Source organism: Phocoena sinus, chromosome 7 (assembly GCF_008692025.1).
Source record: "Phocoena sinus isolate mPhoSin1 chromosome 7, mPhoSin1.pri, whole genome shotgun sequence".
NCBI lineage: Eukaryota > Metazoa > Chordata > Mammalia > Artiodactyla > Phocoenidae > Phocoena > Phocoena sinus.
The window spans coordinates 90,567,048-90,588,863 of record NC_045769.1 but is presented as its reverse complement, the minus strand read 5'-3'; the positions used below and the strand labels follow the sequence as shown (position 1 = coordinate 90,588,863).

General features: G+C 34.1%; 1 protein-coding gene across 1 annotated transcript in view; it reads right to left on the bottom strand.

The window, feature by feature from the left end:
* Positions 1-21,816, bottom strand: part of LRP1B (LDL receptor related protein 1B) — a 1,461,391-nt gene that overhangs the window by 132,441 nt on the left and 1,307,134 nt on the right. Inside the window, 6 exon segments of the mRNA XM_032636635.1 lie at positions 6,586-6,827; positions 8,427-8,546; positions 10,909-11,043; positions 12,532-12,669; positions 13,371-13,496; positions 19,445-19,567. Coding sequence (XP_032492526.1) covers positions 6,586-6,827; positions 8,427-8,546; positions 10,909-11,043; positions 12,532-12,669; positions 13,371-13,496; positions 19,445-19,567 — 884 coding nt within the window.

The window sequence follows — 21,816 nt, the reverse complement described above, 5'->3', positions numbered from 1 at the left end:
GCACCTCAATACATAAGGCAAATACTAACAACCATAAAAGGGGAGATCAACAGTAACACATTCATAGTAGGGGACTTTAACACCCCACTTTCACCCATGGACAGATCATCCAAAATGAAAATAAATAAGGAAACACAAGCTTTAAATGATACATTAAACAAGATGGACTTAATTGATATTTATAGGACACTCCATCCAAAAACAACAGAATACACATTTTTCTCAAGTGCTCATGGAACATTCTCCAGGATAGATCATATCTTGGGTCACAAATCAAGCCTTGGTAAATTTAAGAAAACTGAAATTGTATCAAGTATCTTTTCCGACCACAACGCCATGAGACTAGATATCAATTACAGGAAAAGATCTGTAAAAAATACAAACACATGGAGGCTAAACAATACACTACTTAATAATGAAGTGATCACTGAAGAAATCAAAGAGGAAATAAAAAAATACCTAGAAACAAATGACAATGGAGACACAACGACCCAAAACCTATGGGATGCAGCAAAAGCAGTTCTAAGGGGGAAGTTTATAGCAATACAAGCCCACCTTAAGAAGCAGGAAACATCTCGAATAAACAACCTAACCTTGCACCTCAAGCAATTAGAGAAAGAAGAACAAAAAAAACCCCAAAGCTAGCAGAAGGAAAGAAATCATAAAAATCAGATCAGAAATAAATGAAAAAGAAATGAAGGAAACAATAGCAAAGATCAATAAAACTAAAAGCTGGTTCTTTGAGAAGATAAACAAAATAGATAAACCACTAGCCAGACTCATCAAGAAAAAAAGGGAGAAGACTCAAATCAATAGAATTAGAAATGAAAAAGGAGAAGTAACAACTGACCCTGCAGAAATAAAAAAAATCATGAGAGATTACTACAAGCAACTCTATGCCAATAAAATGGACAATCTGGAAGAAATGGACAAATTCTTAGAAATGCACAACCTGCCAAGACTGAATCAGGAAGAAATAGAAAATATGAACAGACCAATCACAAGCACTGAAATTGAAACTGTGATTAAAAACCTTCCAACAAACAAAAGCCCAGGACCAGATGGCTTCACAGGTGAATTCTATCAAACGTTTAGAGAAGAGCTAACACCTATCCTTCTCAAACTCTTCCAAAATATAGCAGAGGGAGGAACACTCCCAAATTCCTTCTACGAAGCCACCATCACCTTGATACCAAAACCAGACAAGGATGTCACAAAGAAAGAAAACTACAGGCCAATATCACTGATGAACATAGATGCAAAAATCCTCAACAAAATACTAGCAAACAGAATCCAACAGCACATTAAAAGGATCATACACCATGATCAAGTGGGGTTTATTCCAGGAATGCAAGGATTCTTCAATATATGCAAATCTATCAATGTGATAAACTATATTAACAAATTGAAGGAGAAAAACCATATGATCATCTCAATAGATGCAGAGAAAGCTTTCGACAAAATTCAACACCCATTTATGATAAAAACCCTCCAGAAAGTAGGCATAGAGGGAACTTTCCTAAACATAATAAAAGCCATATATGACAAGCCCACAGCAAACATCATCCTCAATGGTGAAAAACTGAAAGCATTTCCACTAAGATCAGGAACAAGACAAGGTTGCCCACTCTCACCACTCTTATTCAACATAGTTTTGGAAGTTTTAGCCACAGCAATCAGAGAAGAAAAGGAAATAAAAGGAATCCAAATTGGACAAGAAGAAGTAAAGCTGTCACTGTTTGCAGATGACATGATACTATACATAGAGAATCCTAAAGATGCTACCAGAAAACTACTAGAGCTAATCAATGAATTTGGTAAAGTAGCAGGATACAAAATTAATGCACAGAAATCTCTGGCATTCCTATATACTAATGATGAAAAATCTGAAAGTGAAATCAAGAAAACACTCCCATTTACCATTGCAACAAAAAGAATAAAATATCTAGGAATAAACCTACCTAAGGATACGAAAGACCTGTATGCAGAAAATTATAAGACACTGATGAAAGAAATTAAAGATGATACAAATAGATGGAGAGATATACCATGTTCTTGGATGGGAAGAATCAACATTGTGAAAATGACTCTACTACCCAAAGCAATCTACAGATTCAATGCAATCCCTATCAAACTACCACTGGCATTTTTCACAGAACTAGAACAAAAAATTTCGCAATTTGTATGGAAACACAAAAGACCCCGAATAGCCAAAGCAATCTTGAGAACGAAAAAAGGAGCTGGAGGAATCAGGCTCCCTGACTTCAGACTATATTACAAAGCAACAGTAATCAAGACAGTATGGTACTGGCACAAAAACAGAAAGACAGATCAGTGGAACAGGATAGAAAGCCCAGAGATAAACCCACGCACATATGGACACCTTATCTTTGATAAAGGAGGCAGGAATGTACAGTGGAGAAAGGACAGCCTCTTCAATAAATGGTGCTGGGAAAACTGGACAGGTACATGTAAAAGTATGAGATTAGATCACTCCCTAACACCATACACAAAAATAAGCTCAAAATGGATTAAAGACCTAAATGTAAGGCCAGAAACTATCAAACTCTTAGAAGAAAACATAGGCAGAACACTCTGTGACATAAATCACAGCAAGATCCTTTCTGACCCACCTCCTAGAGTAATGGAAATAAAAACAAAAATAAACAAATGGGACCTAATGAAACTTCAAAGCTTTTGCACAGCAAAGGAAACCATAACCAAGACCAAAAGACAACCCTCAGAATGGGAGAACATTTGCAAATGAAGCAACTGACAAAGGATTAATCTCCAAAATTTACAAGCAGCTCATGCAGCTCAATAACAAAAAAACAAACAACCCCATCCAAAAATGGGCAGAAGACCTAAATAGACATTTCTCCAAAGAAGATATACAGAATGCCAACAAACACATGAAAGAATGCTCAACATCATTAATCATTAGAGAAATGCAAATCAAAACTACAATGAGATATCATCTCACACCAGTCAGAATGGCCATCATCAAAAAATCAAGAAACAATAAATGCTGGAGAGGGTGTGGAGAAAAGGGGACACTCTTGCACTGCTGGTGGGAATGTGAATTGGTTCAGCCACTGTGGAGAACAGTATGGAGGTTCCTTAAAAAACTACAAATAGAATTACCATATGACCCAGCAATCCCACTACTTGGCATATACCCTGAGAAAACCAAAATTCAAAGAGAGTCATGTACCAAAATGTTCATTGCAGCTCTATTTACAATAGCCAGGACATGGAAACAACCTAAGCGCCCATCATCGGATGAATGGATAAAGAAGATGTGGCACATATACACAATGGAATATTACTCAGCCTTAAAAAGAAATGAAATTGAGCTATTTGTAATGAGATGGATAGACCTAGAATCTGTCATACAGAGTGAAGTAAGTCAGAAAGACAAAGACAAATACCGTATGCTAACACATATATATGGAATTTAAGGGAAAAAAATGTCATGAAGAACCTAGGGGTAAGATAGGAATAAAGACGCAGACCTACTGGAGAACGGACTTAAGGATATGGGGAGGGGGAAGGGTGAGTTTTGACAGGGCGAGAGAGAGTCATGGACATATACACACTAACAAACGTAGTAAGGTAGATAGCTGGGGGGAAGCAGCCGCAAGGCACAGGGATATTAGCTCGGTGCTTTGTGACAGCCTGGAAGGGTGGGATGGGGAGAGTGGGAGGGAGGGAGACGCAAGAGGGAAGACATATGGGAACATATGTATATGTATAGCTGATTCACTTTGTTGTAAAGCAGAAACTAACACACCATTGTAAAGCAATTATACCCCAATAAAGATGTTTAAAAAAAAAAAAAAAAAAAAAAAAAAAAATAATTGTGCCAAAACTTAGAAGATGAAATAGAGTGCATGTTCATTAAACTAATGGATGACTATCTGGTGACTGTTAAAGGAGCAAATATAATACATTGCAGGGAAATTCATGAGGGTAGAAAATCAATTCTTTATATACAAGATGGATTTCAAAGAAATAAATACAAATTGTCCAGGTAATAAGTGAATAGATATAAACTATGTCACAATTTTTGGGGAAATCATACATATTTACTATCTGGAAGGGACTTTGGAAATTTTCTACTTCAATAAAGTAGTTAGCGTTCAGATGAGTATGTTGAGACTCAGAGATGTAGCAAGTATCTCAAGTTAAAGTCTAAATTGTGTCACATTATAGCTGCATGGCCATAGATAAGTCATTTAATCATTCTAGAATGCACATTGCTCATTAACTTAAGGTGGTGAGAATGGATTTATTCCATATTTATAATATTGAGATATCAGGATTATAAAAAGGTTTAGGAAGCAAAGTTAAATAATTGCCCTTATCAGTGTAGCCTTAGGTATTTTTATACATATATATAATGCACTGGTTGGAATCTCTACAGAATGCTTAATGGTTTAGAACATGGTGGTAAAATTCATGGCTCAGAGGTTCCAACCTTATAATCATGACATTTAGTTAGCTATGATGGGCTTCTAGAAAATGTACCCTACTGTTACCCACTTTTTTTCCTATTGAATACTGTTAGTCATTGGTAGGTCTAAGAAGAGAGAGAAAAACAAATAGAAAGTCTAGATTACACAATACATCTTATTACTACCATTAAAAGACTAATGATGTTTCAAATCCTATTAGAAAAAGGCTAATCAATAACTTTGCATTGATGATGAAAGACTCTATACCACATTAATAAAATTAAAAATTAAAATATGTAAAAAATATAAATAAAGTATATATTGATCCATTTTTATATATTGATCCATTTATACATAAGAATAAATATTTAGCTATTAAACAAGTTTGGCTCATGGCCCACAATAAACAGTTTGCTAGAGGCTACTGATTGTATTTATCCATCTCCCCAAGGACAAAGCTAAAAAATTATCAAATCATTTTCACTGAAAATTATATGAAAAATAAAGATATATTTTTAGCAACTATCAAATTCAGGCAAGAGTAATTTGCAATTAATTTTTAATGTGAGAATATGCATTATAGGGAAGAAAATTTTGCCAGTCATCATCAACATCATCACCATCATTATCATATCATTCTGTTAATCTATACAGTATTTATGTGCCAAGAACTATTAATGCTAATATAAATATAGTGTGTGTGTGTGTGTGTGTGTGTGCGCACGTGCATTCCTCACTAAAACCTCATGAAATGGAGAGTACAGAGAAGCTAAGAAGCTAGTAAGCAACAGGAACAAGATTAAAACCCAGTCAGTGTAATTTCACAATATATACTCTATCACTTCATTAATACATGAAACTGTACCATAGGAACAATGTTTTTGCAAAGCAAACTTCTGTTTTAAAGATAAAGAAAGCTAAAGCTAGTCAAGACTGAGTCAGTCTTTTGGTCTGATTGGAAGGAGATGATATGTGAGTGAAGGAGGGCAGAGTGATCCACTGAAGTTCTTGGCTCTGTCCTAGAACTACCCTTAATAGAACTAAAGCTTTGTATAACACTGGGTTTGGGGGAGGAGGAGTTAAAGAAACAACTCTGGTATATATGGATTTTTACTCACAGTTAATTTAATCTAAACTGAATTTAAAAGCTAATAATATAGCTTCTTTTAAAACCAGCTTATTGACACCTACTACTGATAAAAAATAGTGTTCTAGATTTCCATCAAATGATATTCACAGAGTTCAAATATTTACAGTAGATACCTCTGAAAAAGGTAGTGAAGACTTCCAGATAGGTGTCTCTGATTTGTTTCAAATACAAAGCTTTAATTATTTAGTAGGATTAAAGTAAGTTAATCCTACTGTGATAGTATTTGACCCTTTGGTTGTATGGGAATGGGCCAGGCCCCCCCAAAATAAGTCTTTATCTGTTATTTCTCTGCCAATTTGCTTCAAAATATAAAATACATAATAAATTGACATGCCCTAAAACAAAAAAGGATAACCTACAACCACAAGTCTAAACAAATGTTCTAGTTTATTTTTCTCAAAAGGAATAACCATGATAATCAATGTGTCCGTCATACACCAGTAAACAATACTGCTCTATTTTGGATGTTCCCTAAAATATAGTTATTAGGAGTCAGAAGAAATGATTACACTATCGAATTGATCTCTTGCCCTAGAAGAGAACTATATTTCTCATATTGTTAAAAATGAAACAATTTATCCTGTATATTTTTGAGTTTATTTTCTAATGTAAAAACAAAGTGATGGTTCCCAATATGATCTCATGATGAAAAAAAACCCTCATGTTCATAATATATTATTAAATACTATAAAATACAGAAAGTTCTAGAAATTTTAGGTATTATTAATTACCATTCTTATGTAACTACAGAAAATATATTAAAAGAAACACATAATATCATGCAATTAAAATGAATTGTACCCAGCTATGAGAATAAAGGAGTAGGGAAATGTTCTAGTTCTATACAGGGAGAATACTGGGAGGAATCACTGAATATATTAATTACCTCTTATAATCAGATACTGTGATTGACAGATTAAAAAAACAGGGAAGTGGGGGAAGGTGTGAGCCTTCAAATATTCAATTTTATTTACTTACAATCAAGCCACTGTTTGCTTGCCTTTTTTCTCTGCCATGTATCCTTTTGTAGAAAATTCCGCCTGGATTAAACTGAGTACTCCAAATAATCATATCTCTCTGATAATATACATCCATCCCTGTTATCCTTGAATTATGCTCAAAATGAGAAATTTGTTGATGATCGCCACTGTAGTTGAATGGATATATAAAACCCAGGATATCAGTGTCATTAGCAATGTAGAGAACTTGATCTTCAGAGCCTGGAGATTATTATAATAAAATACAAAAATAAAATAAAATTCAACTAATGTAAAAGCAACAAATGTACTTTTAAATTAACTTGAATTGTTATTCTTAACATAGTTTCTTGCTCAATAAAAATAAACCGGCTTTATACCATCTTTTAGTCTTCATGACATTTCTAAAACACACTTAACTAAACATTTCTAAGAGTTATTAATGGAGGTTTTCTTAGGTCAAAGCTTACCTTATGGCTAGAAATTAGGTATTTGTAGTAGATATCCTTTTTATGAAAAGGAATTTCTATCTGGTAAGTCACAATACCTTATGTTTTAATGCTTTGGATCTGAATATTCAAATACCATGTTATATACTCACTAAGCCTCAGACATTCCTGAGCATTTAGTTTATGCACCTGACTGGTCATTACCTTAGGCTAAGAAATAAAAATTACAAGATGAAGAGTCTTCTTCCAATATTCATATATGTCAAATGTTCTTTTATTTTTATTTTATAAAATTATCAGTGTTTATTATATTAACATGCCATAATCTCAATATTTTCTAGAATCTTGCTAACTGGAACCATGTAGCCTGAAATTTTGTCACCTACAATACAATACTGATGTAATTTGCATACTGAGACAAGTAAAACCCTAAAGAGAATCCTGAAAATAGTAATTGAAATATTAATGAAACCGTAAAGAAAGACTGAATTGCATATATAATATCTGCAAATTAAAAAAAAAATAATACACGAGTTGTAGTTCAGCTCTATAGGCTCAATAGCTCTCACTTAGTAAATGGTTACTATGTGATAGGAGATGTATTAAGTCTTTGACAATTTATCTCCTCTTACAACAACCATGGAAAGTAAGGATTAGGCCTCCCATTTTACAGATGAGGAACTGAGGCTCAGAGAGTTTAACTTCCCCGAGGCCACACAATCAGGTGCAATGCTGGGATTCAAATACAAGGCTGTCTAATTCCATAGCCCATTCTTGCTTGATTCACTGTATCATGTTGCTTTCCTCTTGTAATAACTGTCTTATTAACATTGTTAATCATGCCCTGTAGCTAACAATATTTAAATCACAATATTATTTAGTAAAAACATAAAAGCATTAAAGCCATATCTAAGAAGCCCCAAATATATATCTGTAATTTAATTTTTTAAAAATGATATAAGTAGAGGAGGTCTGAACTTGAAGACATAATTTTATTTTAAAACCTTTAAGTTCTTACTCAAAATTCCATCCTCCTTATAATGCTAACATTTAATTTGACTCGTTATTTTTATCCTAGTGGTATAATGTTTCCTCAAGTACACTGAGAGCAGGCCATAAAGAAAGATACTTCATATTCTATCACATTGGCTTTTAAATTTTACCTCCTGATAAATTGTTTCAAACACAAAAGTGATTTTAATAGTAGCCAGGTATTTGACAGCCATGTTTATAAACCTTCCCAGATTATATTAAGAATGATAAATTAAAAAGAGATTTATTTTATATTTTCAGGCATTAAGCCATTGCTAAAATGCAATATGAAACTTTTTTTCCCATAAAATGTTTACAGCAAATTATAATAACATTTAAAGTAATGGTTATATATCCTTACCTTTTGCTATGCAGGTGTTATTTCTTTCTTGAAAATTCTGGTCGCACACACATTTATAGGATCCTTCCATATTTACACATTGGTGGGAACACGTGCCAAACACCAAACATTCATTAAGGTCTAGAAAAGAAGAGCTCAAAATAGCACCATCATAACCCCAATTAGTACTGTCATTCTTTCCACTTTTCCAAAAAAGACATGTATTTTGTGTTCTTCAACTTATTATTCCTATTTCTTTCATTTTCTTTTCAAACTGTTACAATCTGTGACTTGCTATGTAATATTTTCCGGCCATAACAATTTTTTCACAAGTTTCACTATAATGACTCATCAATTGTTTGTGCATTGCTTGTTAATCCACCTAACACGTTGAAATATCCATTTCAAACTTCCCTAGTATTTTCATTCACTCAAATAAAGGTTGAGTTTTCTGATTACCTGCCACCATACCTTTGCACATATCATATGATATTCCTGTGTCCTGTAATGCCCTTGCTTTTTACATAGAAAATTTCTACTCATCTCTCAAGATTCACCTGAAGTGAAGCATTCCCTGGTTTTCACCAATATACAGTAATGGTTATCTATCTCCTAGATTCTCCACTTTTTGCTCTCTTGGAATCTCTATCTTATGCCACACATATGAAATATAGTTCATATGGTATTTCATGTATGTGGTCACATATTCATATCCTCTACTTGACTGTCAGTCCCTTGGGATCATAAATTAGTATTTATTCATTTTTTTATTGTCAACATTTTGCACAATTCCTGGCAAAGAATGAAGATATGGATACACCTCTAACACACTCCTGGCTTCATGTATACAAAGTGACTATGTAACAAGAAGGGCCAAGTGAACAAACAACAACAAAATCTTGAATGCCTACATAAAAATAAATATATATAAATCGTAAGTAATAAATAAATCTTAGGCAATATTCTATGGCTTAGCACATGCCTCAAATTTTAAAGTTTTAAGCAGGGCCAGGATTGAGGTCAGGTGATTCTGGTGAATTATCTACTTTCTTTTTCTTTACCTCCTCTACTTCTGCTTTCAATTCCTCTGTCCCCTTTATCACTTATAGTTGCCCTAATTACATAATAAATTTGTGAGATAAATCCTCCTTTTGAATTAGAGGAATTTAAGGATAAGCACAGCAATAGTAATTTTCTCTTGTTTAGCACTCAGCAGTTTTCCAAAGCCTCAGTGGTAGAGATGAGGACTTTCCCAGTAACATTTGTAAGTGACAGTGCCAAGGCTTAAACTCAGGCTTCTTGATTCTATTGTCTCTACTATGATACTTTGCCCAAAGTGAACTTACGTACTCTCAGGAGTGCAATTCTGCGTTTAATTGAAGTGTAGGCTAAAGAGACAAAACTGAATTTACTTGTTAACAAATGCTATACCAGGGATAAGTAAAATACATGGTATCAGCTCTCAGCCATCAAAAAAGTATCTCCCGAAAGAAGAAATAATCTAGTCGAGAAATAATTCGCTTTTTTATTAAAATAGAGAAACTTAAGTTGTCAGTTTTCAGTGTTCCACGTTAATGAAGAAATAAAATGGCATGAATAATCTAAACAAGTATATAACTCAAGATGTTCATATATATGATGTGATTACAATTATTTCCCCTTTGGATGAGTATAATTAATTTCAATAATTCCATTTTGATTGACACAAAGTAAAAATCTCTTTTATTTACCCAAGAATAACACAAGGAGACAATCAAGAAGAGAGCTTGTAGGTGAAAGCATTTTACGAGTTGAATTTGCCCTGGATAAGCCAGACTTGGATAATTTAGGTTTGGCTCTAACCACAATAATATCAATATTAATGGAGAAACTGGCAGAAAGTGCATATAGGTCTTTATTTCATGGCTCTGTAGTTAAAGACGTGTAAATTATATTTACATATAACTTACTATGAGATTCTGGCTCCCTTACATGCTCAGTTTTTAAATGATCACAAGTAAGCTGACAGAGATTTATTTAAATCCTGTCTTTGAATTTTAGGAGACACTCTTGATAATATAAAGCACTGTTTAAGACGTGGTGTTAGGACAAAAGCCCACAATTCTCTAAAAGTGAATTACCTATCGCAGTATTGCAAATGCCACAACTCAAGAGAAGTGTGGGATCATAAACAAATTCTTTCGCGAAGGCCTCTAATTCTTCAATAGTTTCTGAACCAGCAATTTCGTTATTTGCATTTCAAAACACAATTGTAACAATACAATAGAAATTCCTGCAGGTCTGAATCTGCTATAGGAAAGGCTTTGTAAGCCTCAGCAACGGTTAGCTTAGCAGTGCAGTTTCTTGACCCCAGGGACTTTTACTCTCAAAAGTAAAACGGTATCCCATAGATATGCACCATTCTGATGAAAATCAGTCCCCTGTCATCTCACAATTTAGCAGCTTTGGGAGTCTTTTCTAACCTAAAGATTTAAGAGCAAGCTGTTGAGGAAATGTACTATACCTTCACACTGTCTGTTTTTCATGTTTCTCTGAAATCCAGGCTTACAGCGACAGAAAACAGATGTTTTTATTTGATTACAATATGCATCATCTCCACATGGATTCACATTATCTTCACAGGTATATTCAGCGGGAGCTAGGATTTAAAAATATGATCAAAACTGATATAATTCTAATTCCTGAGTGGGAGTTTACTATTTTTCTTAATTTGAAATTACATTTATTATTCCATAGATAACTCTTTTTGAATTTATAAGGTTATGGTCTTCTCCCCATATAAGCCCTCATTTCTTATAAAGGTATAGAAGCAGATAAAAACCAAAATCAATTACATTAGGGATAGTTTAGACCAAGCTGCCAACAGCTGATATTTACAGCTGTGATTGAGCTATACTACTTTCCAAAAGGAATTCGAGAATCAATGGCTCTAATGACAGTCTACCTTTAGCATGATACAATGTACAAAAGTCACATTCTTCTCTAAGAACCAAAACATTCCCTAGAAGCTACCTAGAGATGTAGGCATCTCTTGCTAACTTAAACTTAGTATTCAGGAACTCAGTCAAGGGTACTACCATGTTACTCAAGCAAGAGGTTAAATTATCAGTTCCTAAACACATACAGGGAGCAGCATTTGAGTTTGTAATATGCTCCAATGGACATGGACTGCAATACAAGTTAGGACAGACTATGTGTTATTTGTAGTTTCCAGCATGGTAGTTGCAACTTCATTGCTTTATCTCCAATTCAGGAAAATATTTTAGAGTGCAAATAAAAGAGAGGGACATTATTATAGGGGTAACATTGAATTAGCTCTATTTGACTTAAATCTAATTACATGAGAAATATGAAAACCTTAATTATCAGAAATATAATGTTAATTCCCACTGATTCTTGACTATTTTGTAATTAATTAAAATACACCAGTGGAATTATATACACCACGATTGAGATATACATGGCCATATCCTGGTGGATACTGCTTCAACATCCAGTGAGGAACAACTTATGTATAAATGAGAACAAAATAAAAGACTCAAGAATTGGAACTATTTTGTGACTTTTACAAGCAATATGAATTTAAGGTCATAAGTTTAATTAGTTTTCCCAATATGGAAAAATCAGATATCAAACATTAAACACAAAATTATTCACAATCAAGGTCTCATAACTTAAGTATCATAGCACTCTAACTGAATAAAATAATGATGTCGTCTTTGAGAATGACTCAGCAATGGATTAAGATTTTAAAACATTAAACAAATTATTAAGACCTTTACCATCATTCAAATGAATATCACTGTTTGTAAAATTCAGAAACTATTAAATTTATATTTTATAAATAAAATATTAAGGAATATAGATTTCTTTGCTGATATCAAGGTCTGTATTTGGATAAAGTTTCAGCTTTAACAAATATACTCATTGTAAAATCAACCTTTCCTACCTCATACTTTAATTAAAATGATATTCTAAGGTTACTTTGGCAAAGGCCTAAAGACAAGTATTACTTAAGCACATTTGGAAGAGCAGTCTTTTCTCACAGCAGTAAAGAAAATTTTAGTCATGTTGAAGCAGAAATTGAACTTGTGTGTTGCTGCATTTTAACAGGAAACAAACTCACTTATTCTGCAGGCTTGTTCGTCTGAACCATCTCCACAGTCATCAAGCTGATCGCACTGGAGGTCCATAGGGATACATTTTTTATTACTGCAAGCAAACTCATCTTTTTTACAAGGTCTTGCTTTATATGTAAGCTTACCTATAGAGTTATTTAAAAAATGATCAGCACTTCACAGAATCAAAACAAATTTACTGAGTCTATAACAGCTTCAAATTTTGCTAAACACTATGAAAAACATAGATCCATAATCCTTTATTTGAAGTTCTTGGGGCTAAATGAAAAAAACATTCTGAAATTTTTGATTCTTAGAAAAATAACACTGTATTTACCTTATAATAAATAACACTATATTTCCACAGGAAAATTTTTGAATATTCACCCTAAGTGAGATTTTTTTTTAAAAAGTAATATAAACTACCTCAGATCAGTTCAAGTCAGGGTCTGTCACCAAATGGTTTTGCTGCATATTTTAGTAAAGCTTTTGGTTTTTTGAGTTTTAATTTCTGAATTGTGAAAAAGGGACTGTGTACGCATACATACAATCTATATAAACACTTTTCCCCCAAGAAGTTGTTTAACAGAATATTTTAAACCACTATATTGTTTCTCTCATGCAGTACTTTCTAGAAAAAAGTACCTATAACCAATGGAGAGTTACAGACCTGGAGGGAGCGGATAAAGTTGCACAGCTCTACTATGCAAATCAAATGTTAGTGGATTATCTTCATACCCTGTATGAAGAATATTGAAAATATATTTTTTTAATTTTTTAAGCCCTAAAATCATTATATTATCTGTAGCTACCACTGAATCAATTATTTCACATTAAAAAGATTTACCACCACAGGGATCTTCATCTGAGTTGTCCCCACAGTCATCAACCCCATTGCACATTTGCTCAGGCTGCAGGCATATTCTGTTATTTCTGCATCTGTGTGGTCTTGTGGGTGGGCAAAGAAATTTTTCTGAAAAAAAAGAAAAACAAAGCAGCTCCTTTGGGTATACTGACTTATGAAGAACCATCCTTCTTTTGTCTTCCTTTTACTTTTTTCCTTTTCAAATCCATAATCTATCTTTTCTGAATATCTTTTGTTGTGGGAAGTGCTTACATGTAGATACTAGAAAAATGTGTGACAATAGAAGGTATGATCCTAGTTATTTATATTAACAACAGAAAAGAGTGCACAGCTGAAATGTTGAATGAAGTAAGAAAAAAAGCCAAATGTCATGGCTTTATTTCCAAATGCTTTATCTTAGCTGACTTCCCTTAGTGTACCAAATTAATTTATGCCTATGGTTTATACAATATGGCAGGACACAGCTATCTGAAAGAGCAATTTCACACAGAATAGAGCTTGAGCAAGCATATGTTATGGATCCAAAATTGAAAATAGGTCATTCAGCAAAAAAAAAAAAAAAAAAATTCCCAACAACACTATAACTGTGTTTCTTACTCTCTGTCTCCATAAACAAATGGGCCGATATGTATTTAAGGCAAATAAGGTGATCTTACTTATTCATTTTTAATGTGTGTGTGTGTGTGTGTGTGTGTGTGTGTGTGTGTGTATGAGACTTAAATAAACAATTAAAGCCAGGGAATTTTACACTTGTACTTTCCATCACTATCGAATCTGAAGACTTCTACCCCTAAAGTAGGAAACATCTCTAATGTCTTCCCAATCTCATATGTGGAATACTGCACGGTTCTATCATTGGTCCCCTGATGTTCTCACTCTTGAATTCTCTGCTTAGATGTTCTCACTCATTCTCATGGATTTACTTGACACTATATTCTGAAGACTTTCAGTTTGCTATCTAATTCTAGCATCTCATAGTTAATTATAGGACGTTCCCTTGGGAATTTAAAATTCAACAAGTTCAAAGCTCAATTCTTCATCATCTTCCCTTGACCTCCTTCTCCTCAAACAAGCTCTGTCTTATTTCCATAGTTCAGTTTGTGGCACATAATAGCCACAAGTTTGGGATTATTCTAAATGCATCCTCTCACTATGCTTCAACACTTATTAGTCAACAAGTGCAGTTGGTATTGTCCCAAATTTGCCTTCTTATCTCCACGCATACCAGTTACAACTCCAACAGCTCAGCTATTTATTATTTCTTACAGAGTTGACTGTCGTAGAATCCTTAATGTCTGTTTCATTGCCCAACCGAAAATCCTCCCAAAGCCACCAGAACAGCAATCTGATAATTTCTTCCATAGCTATTCATCACTTCCAGAATAAAATTTAAGATACTTTACATGGCATAATAGACTTATCATTATCTTGTCCATGCCACTCCTACAGACTCATCCCTTGTCACTCTTTATTAGCTCCTTAAATATGCCATATTCCTTCTTGCCACCTTCCTTGTTTTAATTAAAATCTGTTTTTCACTCTAACCAGAGTTCCTCCTCTTCAGGTTTTTTAGGAATGTCTCTTAAATTGCTCAAACCTCATGTTATCTCATATTTGAAGACATCATAATTTCCTACTATGGCTTCCAGAACTGTGCTACTATATATTCATATTCTATTTTTTAAAATAAACTAAAAACAAAAACTGTTATTTTGAGGGCCAGGCATTTGGTTGTATTTTTTTCTTATCTCTATTTTCTCATTAACCTTATAAACATCATCCCCTCCCCAATTCACTGAAGACTGTAGCACCATCCCTCACAGCTATTTCTCTCCATCTAAATTATTCCAGCATCCTAGGTGACATCAACATCCATATGAGCAAACTAGCCAATAACTGCACCTCTTAACTTCCTGATTTTCTCATACCCAATGTCCTTTTACTCTAATCCACCTAGGCCACCCATTCTTCTAGAAGGCTGTGGACATGGGTGGATTTCAACAAATTTATCTTCTTAATTCAGCCAATGACAGTTCCTGCTGCCTGCAGATAAGAAACACTGACACAGCCGGATTTGTTATTTCCTCCAATTGCTTCATTTACAAAGCCACTGATTTTAAAAGTCTGAACAAATTCTGACAACAATCTCCAATTAGCCAACTTTTTAATTCAACCAGTCTCATTAAAGATACTTTTTCAGTCTTACCTGAAACTTTAGCCCATTGATACGTCTAACTCTTCCTTATTTACCATTGCCTTTTTTCTCTTTACTTCCCTTTCTGTTGACATTAGATTCCACATTCCATTTTTAATTTACTTATTTGATAATTATTGATAACCTTTATATGTTGGACATTTTTCTAAGTACTTTTAGAAAATCACTTGTGTCCAAATAATCTGGATTCTCTGGCTCTTTTGCTTTTTTCATCTTAATTATCAGAATCCCAAACTTAGATGAATGAAACCATCTGCTATCCCAATGTCTGCATCTGGGAAGCCCAGGAATGTTGCAGATGACCATACTGCTAGACCAACTGATATCACAAATATGAATATTTATCAATGCCAGGTAGGCCCTGAACACTACTTGGAAATCATTCATTTATATCTATATATTTATATCTATCTATATATAATGTCACTCTTACCCTTTGCAGTAATGATTCAAATCTGCATTCCTTTTGAATCTCCCTACCACACCAACCTTTCACATTCTATATATGAACATGCTTCCTTACTATACATAAAAAAATGGAGATTAAAAGATTAAAAAAATGTCATTATATCATTAAATATGTGTACATTCACCTGCATCTGCATATAGTCTATCAACTCATTTCAAAGGGTCACCCTTATCTAAAACTGATTTTTTCACTTGCTCTGAAGCTTAATTTCCCCTGCTTCTTCAGGAACTATCCCATCTTTCTTGAAATATTTTATTACCTTCGTATTTCTCTTGTTATACTTCCTTTTTCTTTTTGCTTATCCTTTTGTTATCACTCACCTGAGTCTCTTCTGGCTGTTCATCTCTTCTGGCTGTTCATATTTATCTAGATGTTGGTGGCCCTCAATATTCTACCCTAATACCCCCCCCTTTTATGTTTTACTCCCTCCCAGCCTAAATCTTACAAATTCCATAGTATTTACTACTACATTTTATGCTGACTCTCAAATTTAAATTTCTAGACCAGCTCTTTAAGCTCTAGAACCAAACATCTAGCACCTACTTGAAATCAGTACTTGAATGTCTTCTCAGATGCATCTCAAGCCAGACTTCTAATCTTTACTTGCAAAACTGTTCCTTTTCCTGTGTTCCCCATCCATTCAAATGTGCAAGTGAAAACAGCCTACAAATTATACTGGGCAACTTCCTGTCTCTTGCCTCCTATAACTACTCCATTATTTAATCCAATTCATTTTGCTTTTTAAATCACATTCAAACTGTGTATACTTTGCCATCATGGTCTGTCATTATCTTAATCCAAGCTACCCGCATAGCTTGCCTTGAGCTCTGCAATTGTCTTAACTATTCTTGCCTATTTCTATCCAGTATTTGTGAAATATAAATATGACTATGTGCCTCCTCTATTTTAAATTCTATAGTACTTTTTTTTTTTTTTTTTTTTTTTTTTTTTTTTTTTTTTTATGCTTTACGCGGGCCTCTCACTGCTGTGGCCTCTCCCGCTGCGGAGGACAGGCTCCGGACGCGCAGGCCCAGCGGCCATGGCTCACGGGCCCAGCCGCTCCGCGGCACGTGGGATCCTCCCAGACCGGGGCACGAACCCGCGTCCCCTGCATCGGCAGGCGGACTCTCAACCACTGCGCCACCAGGGAAGCCCTATAGTACTTTTAATTGCTTTCAGGCTAAATCTAAAAATCCCTATCTAGACTCACAAGTTTCCATGTATCTCTCCTGTCTCTTCAGTTTCATCCATTATCTATCTTGCTCTGTATTCTCCAAGCACACATGTCTTTCAGCTTCTCTAGTAAACTATGGTTCACTCTACCTCAGGGCCTTTCTACATCTTGTTTCCTTTGCCTAAAATGTTGTGTTATCCACTCTCACTCCATCCCTTTCACCTACCTGGCAGCTATAAATTTCTCAGACTCAAACTCAAATGTTACTTCTTATAATCCAAGATTGAGTAAAATCCTTCTGTTCTATATTTTTTATAACTTATTATACTTTTTCTTCATTGCATGTTCATAGTTTATAACTATATATTTTTGTGATCATTAATATCCCTCTACCACTAACTCTCAGCTCTGTGAAGTCTGGGTCCATATCTGTTTCTCTCATCATTATATCACCACAAATAATCACAGTCTCTAGCTTAACAAATATTTATTAAATGAATGAATGATACTTTTCCCCACACTGTTCTCTATGCCTATGGTGACTTTTAGCCTAGATCTTTCAAAATTGTTGCTTTCTGAATTCCCCTTCAGGCAGAGTTCATCTTATCCCTCTCTGCCTTGTCTTTACTTAATTCTACTATTGCTTAAATATAATTTATGGAAATTATTATTTTCCAACCAGAATAAGATCTCCTTGTCAAAGAGAACCATGTTCCGTTCAGGTTTTTTTTTATCCCAATTACTTAGTACAGTCTCCAGAACATCATAGCTTGACTCAGTGTTGATACTGATGACTGAGGGGAATGCAAAAATATTCACAGAATTAAGCTGGATGTATTTTACAAGTTTTCCAGCAGCTATGCAGCATGTCCCTGAGAATCACTTCCTGGCCCTTGAAGTGGTCCTGGGGAGGGGGATGACTCTGGAGCCCCATGTGGTTAATTAGTTTCCAAACATTTCCTATTACACTCAATAGTTTTGTGTTGAAGTGGAATAGAGAATAGAAGAAAAAACATAGTTTATAAAAATAATAGGTTTTGGCTTGATACTGGTAAACTCATATTTTTTCAACTATTATGATGCAGAAACAATACTATCTCTGGTCATTCTCTAGAGTTCACTTTGTAAGATTATGTAGAAGAACTGAAATTGAAATTTAGTTATATCACTTATCAGTTGTACCTACAGAGATCAATTCTCTAACTACTGTCTTTTTCAAATTTTAAAACATGTTTAAAATAAAGCTGCCTCTTTGTTTCAGATTTTTTCCTTCAACTGTAACATCTGTAGTCAATATCATCATCTATCAAAATAATTAATTTGATATACTAAATAGAACATAGAATTTAAGAACATACACTCATGCTATGCTTTCTTTAATTCACCTGATGTGCTATTTAGTCATACCCAAAGTAGTAGTATTTTTCTTTAAATTAAAAGTTAAATTACCTTTTTTGCTGAGATTAGCAAAAGAATGAGATGAAGAAAAAAAGTGTTTACCAAATACAGAAAATCATTTAATTTGGTGATCTAAAGGCACACATTTATATTTATAGCTCGTGGTTGCATAATCACGCTTCTGACTAACGTCAGAAGTAACTTGAATTTGAAGAAGAAATAAATTTTGTTAAGCTTTTCAGATTTAAATGTTAAATAACTCCTAATTGCGGTTCTCCGCCTAACATTTGTAAGATATATAGATATAGATATAGGTAGGTAGATAGATATAGATAGATAGATAATGTCTGTATATCTCTATGTATATTTATTTCCCTTCTCTGAATAACCACAGTCTCAGTAGTGGGTGACTTGTGGAAGTACATGATTTGATTATGCACATTTTTTCCATGCTTATCTGTCAAAAAAATTGTTTTAGCCTAAAACACCAATTGGGAATAAAGCCAAAGTCCTTATATGAGCCTTACTCAATTCAAAAGGTCAACTACTCTAAATCCTCCTAGACAGACCATAATCTATCTTTTGAATACTGGTGACATGTGCAAGTTCAGATTTAGGAGGGCTCTCTATAAAGTCATAAACTTTGAGCAGGGTTATCTCTTATTACCTGACCAAAAGCTGTATCTGTGGCTATACTTTATCTACCTAATTTGTGGTTCACCTCACCACTTCATCGATTCACACTGGCGCACTAGATCAGGAGATGAGAGTACAATCTAGAGCCACGTGAAATGCCATACCACACATGTCAGGGGCTTCGTCAGAGTTGTCTCCACAGTCATCTTCTCCATCACACACCCAGAAATGTAGTTTACAGAGGGAATTATTGCAAAGGAACTCATCCGCTCTACATATATTTCCTCCTTTATTTTAAAACAAAAAAGAGACAGAGGGATATAGCATAATTAATTCCAGTCAGCAAAACACATATTTCTCTAATTCTCAGCTCAGTATCTAGTGTCTCATTTCCTTATTTTTTTTTTCCTGTATAATACTAGGAATATAAAACGTCCAAACTTTTTGTTAAAAGGTATTCGTTTTTAACTTTTCAAAACAATCTGATATCACACTCATGTCTATCATATTTTCTTTAGAAAATATTGATCATAAGATGATAGAATCAAGTTTTCTCAAATATAAATTCCCTTCCATTTCATATCATTTCTGTGTTACTGAGTGTAAAGAAACTTAGATTTTAAATAGTATTAATTTTCTTTACTAAAAATTATGCTGTTCTGAAAAGAAAAGACACTTTAAAAATTAGTAGATAATTCAGTTCTATCTGGAAACTGACAGACTGAACCATTAAAAACAGAATGACCAGGAAAAAGGTTTTGCAGTCATAAACAGTTCATTTTATAACAGAAATATAAATTGGTGATGTGAGGAAATATTATTTATTCTTATAAAAATTGTGCAGTAGAGTTTCTGTGCGTATTTTTTAAATGTTTGCATTCTTTCTCTCTTTACAGTTAAATAGAAAGCATTAATCAACAAAACAAAACAAACAAAAGCCCAGGACCAGATGGCTTCACAGGCGAATTCTATCAAACATTTAGAGAAGAGCTAACACCTATCCTTCTCAAGTTCTTCCAAAATATAGCAGGGGGAGGAACATTCCCAAACTCATTCTACGAGGCCACCATCATCTTCATACCAAAACCACACAAGGATGTCACAAAGAAAGAAAACTACAGGCCAATATCACTGATGAACATAGATGCAAAAATCCTCAACAAAATACTAGCAAACAGAATCCAACAGCACATTAAAAGGATCATACACCATGATCAAGTGGGGTTTATTCCAGGAATGCAAGGATTTTTCAATATACGCAAATCAATCAACATAATACATCATATTAACAAACTGAAGGAGGAAAACCATATGATCATCTCAATAGATGCAGAGAAAGCTTTTGACAAAACTCAACACCCATTTATGATAAAAACCCTGCAGAAAGTAGGAATAGAGGGAACTTTCCTCAACATAATAAAGGCCATATATGACAAACCCACAGCAACATCGTCCTCAATGGTGAAAGATTGAAATCATTTCCACTAATATCAGGAACAAGACAAGGTTGCCCACTCTCACCACTCTTATTCAACATAGTTTTGGAAGTTTTAGCCACAGCAATCAGAGAAGAAAAGGAAATAAAAGGAATCCAAATCGGAAAAGAAGAAGTAAAGCTGTCACTATTTGCAGATGACATGATACTATACATAGAGAATCCTAAAGATGCTACCAGAAAACTACTAGAGCTAAACAATGAATTTGGTAAAGTAGCAGGATACAAAATTAATGCACAAAAATCTATGGCATTCCTATACACTAATGATGAAAAATCTGAAAGTGAAATCAAGAAAACACTCCCATTTACCATTGCAACAAAAAGAATAAAATATCTCGGAATAAACCTACCTAAGGAGACAAAAGACCTGTATGCAGAAAATTATAAGACACTGATGAAAGAAATTAAAGATGGTACAAATAGATGGAGAGATTACCATGTTCTTGGATTGGAAGAATCAACATCGTGAAAATCTACAGATTCAATGCAATCCCTATCAAACTACCACTGTCATTTTTCACACAACTAGAACAAAAAATTTCACAATTTGTATGGAAACACAAAAGACCCCGAATAGCCAAAGCAATCTTGAGAACGAAAAACGGAGCTGGAGGAATCAGGCGCTCGGACTTCAGACTATACTACAAAGCTACAGTAATCAAAACAATATGGTACTGGCACAAAAACAGAAAGATAGATCAATGGAACAGGATAGAAAGCCCAGAGATAAATCCACGCACATATGGTCACCTTATCTTTGATAAAGGAGGCAGGAATATACAGTGGAGAAAGGAGAGCCTCTTCAATAAGTGGTACTGGGAAAACTGGACAGGTACCTGTAAAAGTATGAGATTAGATCACTCCCTAACACCATACACAAAAATAAACTCAAAATGGATTAAAGACCTAAATGTAAGGCCAGAAACTATCAAACTCTTAGAGGAAAACATAGGCGGAACACTAAATGACATAAATCACAGCAAGATCCTTTTTGACCCACCTGCTACAGAAATGAAAATAAAAACAAAAATAAACAAA